The sequence below is a fragment of the Pelobates fuscus genome, chromosome 11 (genome assembly GCF_036172605.1).
Source record: "Pelobates fuscus isolate aPelFus1 chromosome 11, aPelFus1.pri, whole genome shotgun sequence".
Classification (NCBI taxonomy): Eukaryota; Metazoa; Chordata; class Amphibia; order Anura; family Pelobatidae; genus Pelobates; species Pelobates fuscus.
The window spans coordinates 35,238,746-35,249,066 of NC_086327.1; the positions used below are offsets into that span (position 1 = coordinate 35,238,746).

At 41.5% G+C, this 10,321-nt stretch overlaps 1 protein-coding gene across 1 annotated transcript in view; it reads right to left on the reverse strand.

Moving 5' to 3' along the window:
• The window catches only part of LOC134576785 (pregnancy-specific beta-1-glycoprotein 8-like), a 174,476-nt gene extending 170,134 nt beyond the window's left edge, over nt 1–4,342 (reverse strand). Inside the window, exons 1-2 of the mRNA XM_063435487.1 lie at nt 4,148–4,342; nt 3,663–3,974 (exon numbers count right to left, since the gene is read on the reverse strand). Coding sequence (XP_063291557.1) covers nt 3,663–3,974; nt 4,148–4,202 — 367 coding nt within the window. The 5' untranslated portion in view covers nt 4,203–4,342. The remainder of the gene's footprint in view (nt 1–3,662; nt 3,975–4,147) is intronic.
• Nucleotides 4,343–10,321: the final 5,979 nt, after the last annotated feature.

Genomic DNA, 10,321 nt, shown 5'->3' on the forward strand with positions numbered 1-10,321 from the left:
CTCTGAGTACAGGTGTCAATCCATATCTGCCAAGTGACCCTATGTAGGGGGAACAGTCCCTTTTCTGTTCTTTGTCAGTGTGTATCATGGTCTCTGAGGACAGGTGTCAATCCATATCTACCAAGTGACCCTATGTAGGGGGAACAGTCTCTTTTCTGCTCTGTGTCAGTGTGTATCAGGGATCCTTAGGATAGGTGTCAATCCATATCTGCCAAGTGACCCTATGTAGGGGGAACAGTCTCTATTCTGCTCTGTGTCAGTGTGTATCAGGGATCCTTAGGATAGGTGTCAATCCATATCTGCCAAGTGACCCTCTGTATGGGGGAACAGTCTCTATTTTGCTCTGTGTCAGTGTGTATCATGGTCTCTGAGGACAGGTGTCAATCCATATCTGCCAAGTGACCCTATGTAGGGGGAACAGTCTCTATTCTGCTCTGTGTCAGTGTGTATCATGATCTCTGAGGACAGGTGTCAATCCATATCTGCCAAGTGACCCTATGTAGGAGGAACAGTACCTATTCTGCTCTGTGTCAGTGTGTATCAGGGATCCTTAGGACAGGTGTCAATCCATATCTGCCAAGTGACCCTATGTATGGGGGAACAGTCTCTATTCTGCTCTGTGTCAGTGTGTATCATGGTCTCTGAGGACAGGTGTCAATCCATATCTGCCAAGTGACCTTATGTAGGGGGAACAGTCTCTTTTCTGCTCTGTGTCAGTGTGTATCAGGGATCCTTAGGATAGGTGTCAATCCATATCTGACAAGTGACCCTATGTAGGGGGAACAGTCTCTATTCTGCTCTGTGTCAGTGTGTATCATGATCTCTGAGGACAGGTGTCAATCCATATCTGCCAAGTGACCCTATGTATGGGGGAACAGTCTCTATTCTGCTCTGTGTCAGTGTTTATCATGATCTCTGAGGACAGGTGTCAATCCATATCTGCCAAGTGACCCTATGTGGGGGGAACAGTCCCTATTCTGCTCTGTGTCAGTGTGTATCAGAGATCCTTAGGACAGGTGTCAATCCATATCTGCCAAGTGACCCTATGTAGGGGGAACACTCTCTATTCTGCTCTGTCAGTGTGTATCAGGGATCCTTAGGATAGGTGTCAATCCATATCTGCCAAGTGACCCTATGTAGGAGGAACAGTCCCTATTCTGCTCTGTGTAAGTGTGTATCAGGAATCCTTAGGATAGGTGTAAATCCATATCTGCCAAGTGACCCTATGTAGGAGGAACAGTCCCTATTCTGCTCTGTGTCAGTGTGTATCAGGGTCTCTGAGGACAGGTGTCAATCCATATGTCAAGGTGTCAATATGTCATATGTCAGGTGTCAATCCATATCCATTGTGATTTAGGAATGTTAGGTGATTTCTGCCCTCTATGGATTAAAACCAGATTTTGCATCAACTGTGTAATTTTCCATGGGTGTTTTGCCATGGATCCCCCTCCGGCATGCCACAGTCCAGGTGTTAGTTCCCTTGAAACAACTTTTCCATCACTTTTGTGGCCAGAAAGTGGGTTTTAAAATTCGCCTGCCCATTGAAGTCAATGGCGGTTCGCCGGTTCGCGAACGTTTGCGGAAGTTCCCGTTCGCGAACCGAAAATTTTGTGTTCGCGACATCACTAGTCACATGATGACAATCTGCAGTCAGGTCGAGACCCCGATGAGGACGACGAGCATGCAGATGAGCTTCCCTGAGATGGTTTCTGACAATTTGTGCAGAAATTCTTTGGTTATGCAAACCGATTGTTGCAGCAGCTGTCCGGGTGGCTGGTCTCAGATGATCTTGGAGGTGAAGATGCTGGATGTGGAGGTCCTGGGCTGGTGTGGTTACACGTGGTCTGCAGTTGTGAAGCCGGTTGAATGTACTGCCACATTCTCTGAAATGCCTTTGGATGCATGTTCCCTCAAAACTTTCGACATCTGTGTCATTGTGCTGTGTGATAAAACTGCACATTTTAGAGTGGCCTTTTATTGTGGCCAGCCTAAGGCACACCTGTGCAATAATCATGCTGTCTAATTAGGATCCTGATGTGCCACACCAGCGAGGTTGATGGATTTTCTCGGCAAAGGAGAAGTGCTAACTAACACAGATATAGACAGATTTGTGAACAATATTTGAGAGAAATAGGCCTTTTGTGTACATAGAAAAAGTCTTAGAACTTTAAGTTCAGCTATTGAAAAATGGGTTCTAAAACAAAAGTGTTGCGTTTATAATTTTGTTCAGTGTAGTTAAAAACCACACATGATACAGAACTTAAGCATGTGAACACAAAATATGAGGGAACGTGAAAAAATAAAAAGGTTAGTAATAATGTATAGAAACCTATGTATTTGGGATGCACATACAAAGATAGCATGTAAGTGGTAAATTAAAAAATAGAAAATATATGTTTTAACAAGTACATAGCAAAACATAAATTGATCTGGTCCTTAAAGGGGCCCTGTAGGCAACCAGACCACTTCAGCTCATTGAAGTGGTCTGGGTGCCAACTCCCATCACCCTTAACCCTAGAGTGGTAATTATTAACCCCTTCAGCGCTTCGGGAGGGGGCCTTAACAAAGAGGGAAGCTATTGTGCCAGGAAAACAAGTTTGTTTTCCTGGCACTATAGTATCCCTTTAAGTGTCAAGCAAGTTAAAAGTCACTTGATTGTTATAGGCAAATGCTCCTGGATCCCCTACCACTCTATCACCAAAGGTCAAGTTACTAGAGCTTAGTATGTCATCAATTAAATAGGCTTAAATCTCTTGCTGGCAACTTCCCTGAGGTTTCTTAAGGCACCATAAGAACTTCATTGGAATTAAGTTGTTATGGTGCAAGAAGGTCCCAGGTGCTTGCTTACTTTCGTTTAGTTAAACCATTTATGAACAGTTTAACACCTAGGTTATGGTGAACGGAGTGTGGTCGTTTAATTAGCATTAAATTACATGAGAAGTTTTTCAGCAAGTCAGATATTTTTCTAAAGACTGTTTTGTGTCATAGCAAAATATCAGTCCTTGCAAACTAATGTGCAATAAATGCATGTGAGCTCATTTTATGAAAGATCCTGCAGTGTGGGATGCTCCATAGACCCCCATTGTTTCCTGGTTGAATATATTGCCAGGAGCTGAAGACAGACCATAGAGTAATATGGTGCAGACAGGTTTAGGTCATTATTCTTACATTCCTTTTTTTCTCCTGAATGCCAGCATGGGAGATGACATGGCACATTGGAAGTCTTAGGAGAAGAGTGATGATACCCAATTCACATTGCCAGTCTAAACCCATTGACGTCAAATGAGCTACTCTGCCTTAATGAGCAGGCATCAGTATCAGAAAAACATTTGTAAAAATAGCAAATAAATGTAGATGATAATTATTGAGTGTGTTAGTGCACATTATATTGATCAGTCAAGAGAGCTAAGATGCATTTTAGACTTTTTCCTTGGTGTTTGAAAAAAAAAAAAAACAACTATAAACTTGCACAGTATATTTTCACAGACATATGCAAAAAAAAATAAAAAATTTTGCTTTAATATCCACATTACAACAGTGAATTACACTTTGATTAAAGCGATTCATGGCAGTTTAGCAGAGAATCCCCTTCATGTAACAAGAAATAAAGTTATTGTAAGTATTGCATTAGTGATAAAGCTCTACCTTATTATGGCACTTACTGTAAACAGCGAGACGGAATGTTACAGTTACCGGTGCTCCACCAGCAGTATTAGATACAGTCAGAGAGTAATCCCCCTGATCAGCTAATGTCAGATTGTTCAGTCTGAGAGTTAAATCGGGAAGCAGTTCACATCTCCCTCGGAAAGCAGCCGAGAAAGTTATACTGTTACCCAGAGCTGTAACAATCGTTCCATTTACAGCAGAAGTCCATATAGCCAGACGATTTTCAAGGGGAGGAAGAGTTAGACTCACTGTCAGATTCACCGACCCTCCCTCAGCCCCATTCACAGTCTGCAGAGAAGATACAGAACCTGTGGAGAGAAATGACAAGATATTCATATAATATTTAATGGTCAATATAACACAGATCTATCTGCTATCATTATGTATTCCACCTACATGTCTCTGTAACCCATCATACTGTACGTACATATAGGGGACATAAAGCATTATTATCCCATAATGCACTCCGGTGGATTCCTACCTGCTAGAACTGACAGGAGTAGGGTCCAGGTGAGTAAACCCTGTGAGAGAAACATCTATCCTGCTGAGTGTGAGCTGCAGACTGAGCTCCAGGTGTTACTGTGTAACTGGCTGCCTTCTTGTGATCCTTGTACTGAGCTCTCTGCTTGTTCCAGGTTCTCCAGCTACAGGGAAATGAGTGTGTGATAATCTAGAGTTCCTGAATGTCACTGATTAATATACAGTCTGTTTGTCATTAGTTTTTGTACTTCCGCTGCAATTACAAAGAGAATAACAGCTGTCTGTCTCAGTGCTGTAAGAAAGAATGGGAATCGCAGTACCTGTGCTTCACTGGATTGTTATTTGAAGATATATTATGTTATATTTTAAATTGGTTAAATTCTTAACAAAAATATTGCTCAGTTTATGTATTTCATATTTTTACAGTAGTCCATTATTAACATAATTTAACTCATATACTAATGTTTTCCTTTCACAAAAACACTTGCTGTTCACTTATTACAAAACATTTCTAAAAGTTTAAATGTGTAATCATGCCCCCTTTGGCTCTCTATGGAATGGATTGCAATGTTACAGGGACACCAGGCTGAACTAGCGCTCATGTATTTTATAGATTTTATAGATCATGCATTAAAAGGAATCAAAACAAAATTAAAATGAAAGTATTTATTTATTGAAATCCAAATGTAAACTGGCCAAAAATTGTGAACATAAATGTGGACAGTCTACTGGTATTGAGAGGAAAATTATAGATATCATTCAAGATATTTATCAATCTTGAAATTTGGCAAAATACAATACTTTAGCTTGCTATGACAAAAAGCTAATATTCTATATTTGTGTAGAAACAGGTGGAATTAGTGGTGACTCTAGGAACTATATATATATATGAGGAGTTGGGAAATACAATAATAGAATGTACTGCATAACATGTATATAATTAGCACTTGAGCTGTAGATGGCGCTGTGCAGTTCAGAGTACTGCGTATATATGATTTGAACTTGTTGGTACTCACAGGAAGGAATTCTTTGTATTTTTTTTAACTTGCTCTATGTCTCTCTACCTTTTACCTGTCACCCTGCTGGCTGCTATTTTAAGTAACTGATATGTTATAACTGTTTGCTGTTTATCCAAACAAGTAAAGCCTAATATGCTTCTTCACAATCTGCCAGTGACTCTTTTTGATGCATAACCATCAGGAGGCATATACGATATCACAGTCAAAAGTAAGCATTTCCATAGGGAGGTGGGGTAACAAGCTGCCATTGGCATTCTGGCGCCAGCATGCTATAATTGCTGGCGTCAGGCACCAAATTTGCCGAGAATACACATTACCTACCTGGAATACTTGTTCTGGGCTGGCTAATAACTGTTTAGTACATAACTCTCTTATTTGCTATCTTATTGAGTTATGATCATTATGGTTGGTACACGCGGCCCGCTCAGGATGTGAAGAGTTTGAGCCACACACATTTCGTGTAGATGAAAGAGTGCTGCATGTGGCATGAGCAGAGGATCCTGTACGGCTCATGGTTCAGGTAAGTACCGCAACAGTATCCCCCCGAAATACATGCCCACCGGGCTGGGAAAGGACTTGGCTTGGCAGGAAAATGGTAGTGGAAGGCATGTAGAAGGCAGGGGCATGATTATCACATGTGGAAACTCAACAGTGATTTTTAGGGCCATACCCCTTCCAATCAGTTTTAATTTTGTACACTAACAAGTTTAATACAATTTTATTTGAGTAAAATTTTTGAGATTTAGTTGTCTAAAACTACACTAAAACTAAAACAATTCTGATGACTAAAATACGACTAAAACTAAAATCGCATTTTAGTCAAATGACTATGACTAAAACTAAATGGAAATTTGCTGACAAAATTAACACTGCACAGAGGAGCTGTCGAAGGGGCAAAAGAGACACCTAGATGGGACTGGGAGGACACAAAGAGACACAGAGGGGCTGGGTAAGAGACAGAGGCTTTAACTAAACCCATTAGATTTTAGTCATGTCAACTAAAATCTACTGGAGATTTAATTGACTAAAATATACTGAAATTTAGTCCACTAAAACCAGACTAAGATAATGCAAGATAGTGGAAACAGCACTAAAGAATGGTGTAATAAAGGATGGTGTAATAAAGGCAGCAAACCTAAAATAGGGCTCCCTCTGTGCCCTACTGACAGAAGTAATACGAAAAATACAAAGAGAGAGAGAGTTTTTGAGTTCATTTTTAGTTCACAAACTGTCATATTAGGAATTACTACAGAAAATGGAGACACATAGACTGAGAAAGACCCTTTGAAGTGAAAGGATAAAATAAGTTATAGTAACCATAAAGATAACGTAAATGACGTCAAAATAGCCACCAGGAAAAGTTAACTCTTTCCTGGATAGGTATGTTTAGTGGAATGAGACTGCCATCTAGAGTCCAAATACTAAAATGGTTACCTAGAAAGGAACCACACCTACAGTGTTCCCATTGGTTCATAAACCAGTGACGAACAGATAAACTTTCCCTTTAAAAAAATGAAGAGAAAGGGGAGAGGAAGGGATTCAAGCATTCAGAGATCCAGGCATTGAGAGATCGATCAAGGCAGAGCCAGGAGGGGTAATGCAGAGAAAGAGACCCATGACAAACAAGTTCCTGAAGCTACCTGAGAACATCTGGTGAGAATATCTATTAATTCATTAATTAATTTAAATTAATTAATATTTTCTAGTAGCATGATATATGACTGAATAAATCACGTTCAGATTTCCATATTTAGAAATCTTAGTAATAAGAAATACATTATTAAACTTTTTACTCTGCAGGTAAAAACGATAATTTTGTATTTATGTGACATATCACATGTTAGCATATCGTGATATTTATCCAGCTGTATTGATTTGCTCTAAAATAAGAAAATATCTGTTAGACAAATTAATTAAATATCAGCTTATAGAACATATAGATTTCTTTTCATTGGATGAATTCAAGGAAATGACTGATGACTGGTTAAATGTTATTTCATTTAAAATTACATAAGAGTAGATCTTAATTACTTAGGAGGTCTAGCCAGCATTGAAAGGGTTATTTCTAACTGCCAGCTAAGTTTTTATGGCTTTACGCTGCAGCTCTGTCTCTGTGAAACTTTCACATTCCTTCTCTGTGAAGCCCATCGTAAATCAGTCTTGACGCCTAATGTGTAGATTCTAAACTGCGTTAACCATTAGGAATTTTATATTACCACTTTGTATTGCATATTGTTTTATACGGAATATTCATTGATTATTGTTACGCATGTTACGCATTATTATTATTTAAATTGTTAAAAATAAACTATCTATTTTTATAACAATTGTGATTTTATTATATGATATACATTTCACTTATAACGATAACGATCTTTGGGATCTGAGAATTAAAATAGTGGGTAATTCTCATCTGTTTAATATTATTATCCCATAAATATCCCCACAAATTGGAGACACGCTGCTGAGATTGTTTTGTGGTGGAATCTCGGTAAAAATAAATTTAGTAGGCCGAGATTACCACGTGGCATGTGTACAAGCATATGCTGACGTATCGATCAGTTGGTTGCACGTGGCAAGATACGATCAGTAGTGTACGGAGCATGTGCGAGAATACAGGATGTAGTATTCCCTTCCTCCATTGTGCTGGACAGGCCATGCGGTCAAGCAGGAAATTAATTCTTATTTGTATTGATTGGTCAAGAGAGTGCGGGTGGAGCTTAATATGGGAGGAGTTATATGCCTATATAAGGAGCCTGCACTATTGTCCGGGGCTCAGAACTTGCTGTATTTTGGTGACATTAGTCCCTCTGAGTCCCGATCGGTGAACCGAATAAAGAATCTCTTCCTTCCTGAAGAAACCTGTGTCCATCTCTCTGTGCTTGGCTTCCGTCAGTTTCTCCGGTATCATTTGGTGCATTGGCCGGGAAGCTCATCGTTCAACGGTAGCTGAGAAGCAGAGGCGTGAGACGGTCTATCTTTGCCCACGTTCTTTACGGCTGCACCCCTGAACTTCTGCGTGGACCTCCCTTCGTCTCGGCGCCACTGGTCTGTTGTCCAGGAGATCATCGGCCTCTACGTAGTAAGTGCTGGGGTGTCCCCGTCGATGAGTGTGAACTCAGGTTCAGGAACGAGGAGGTAAGACGACCGCTGTTTTAGACGGCGGACCCACTAGGGGTATACCGATTGTGCGGTAGGCCCATAAGGGGTTAAATCTGTGTATGGAATCTGCCCCCTCTGTCGGAGGGAAGGAGCAAAGGCGCACCGCTCAATCGAACGCTCTTTAGTAAGACCGTTTGATTTGGTTTGGAGTCAGGCGGGGTTCTGTGTAAATAGCCCTAGCCGGACACCGGTGTCTTGTCTAGACTAGCGTTCTAGGGTGTACAATTTGTTCGCTAGGTCGGAGGGACCAGGAGACTAAGCAGACTCGGATGTACATTATCGTTTGCTAGCTCTCAACCTATCTTGGCTAAGTGGGAAGGCGTGTAAATTTGGAACCCACTAGACTATTGATAGAGTAGAAAGACTAAAAGGGTTCTGTTGTAAATTCCGCCCTCTAGTTCGCTATATGTGGTGCTTGGGCAGTGTGGCTAACCAAAACGGATGTAGATAGTTTTAGGTAGTCCATCAAGGTACTGGCCAATAGTTTAGTTGGGATTGTATATGTGTTAAAGATTGTTAGTAAAGTGTATATCTTGTTAGCGCGAGCTCAGCCGTCTAGCGAGAGTGTTAATAGTGTGTTGCTGTATTATAGTGCACGGTACCATAACCCTGTATATTTACTGACACTGTATATAAGTACTAATCATTGTCGTTTATTGCATGTCTAACACCATAACCACTAATAATTGTATTGTGACCTTAACTTGTACTTTGACCTATGCTAACCGTACTGTAACCGCTATTTGTAAAAGACGATGTTAGTGGGGTGTGTTATAGACGGGTAATTCATATATAGAGAATTATAGCGTGGGTGACTGTATAGTTTCGCCAAAGGGCATAATATTGATTACTTAGTGACTGGTGTAACAGCTGTGTGTGTACGGGAGTGTTTTAACGTGTTATTGTGTACGTTTCACTTGGTAACTGTACCACGTGGTGCTGTTGCCGGAAGAAACGGGTGTGACTGTTGAATAGAGTGTGTGTATAGTATTCGTTGTCAACGACGCTCTATTGATAAGCATGGGCGCGTCGGAGTCGACGATTTTGGATCCCTTAGGTTGTATGGTGAAGAATTTTAAAAAGGGATTTACAAAATGTGATTTTGGGGTGAAAATGTCTTCTGTACGTTTGGTCACTTTGTGCACTAGGGAGTGGCCTACTTTGGTCGCGGCATGGCCGCCACGTGGCAGTTTGGATCCAAATCTGGTACAGCGTGTACACGTGGCTGTATCAGGCAGGCCTGAACTTTACGGACAGTTTCCATACATTGATTGTTGGAGGCAGGCCGTAAACGACTCGCCAAGATGGATCCGGATATGCCACGAGGAGCAATGTCGCCTCATGGTGGCCAGGACTTGTTTGTCCACTAGGACCACGGTTAAGCCCATTTTGGACACGCCCCCTGAGTCCGAGATCCCTATGCCGCCCCCTTACTTCCCTGTAGAGGGAAGTGATACAAGTACAGGAAGTTCCACACCCACTCGCCCGTTGTCCCCATCCACATCCGCTTCCTCCTCCAGTTCAGAATCCATCCCACCCGTTACTAAACCTCCCCTTCCGGTACCAACCCCCGTTAAACTCATATATCCTGATTTGGCGCCAACTCAAGCTTCCGGTCAGGTTTCTTCTAGCCCGGCTCGGAATATTCTATTTACCGACCTTCCCCAAAATCAAGCTTCTACATCCTCATGTCTTACTACCCCCCGACCGGAACCTCTAACCGACGCCCTTCCACGTAGCCCTATACTAACCAGACAACTGACCGGTACCCAACGACCCAAACATTATCAGATGCCTCTTCGTTTGAATCCTGGGTCAGCCTATCTTGATGCCACAGGTCAAATGGTGTATGCTGACCCAGTCTTCGTATATGTCCCGTTCACGACTACTGATCTCTTGAATTGGAAGACCCACAATTCCTCGTATACTGAGAAACCACAAGCCATGACCGACCTGTTCACCTCGATAGTTCAGACGCATAATCCGACCTGGGC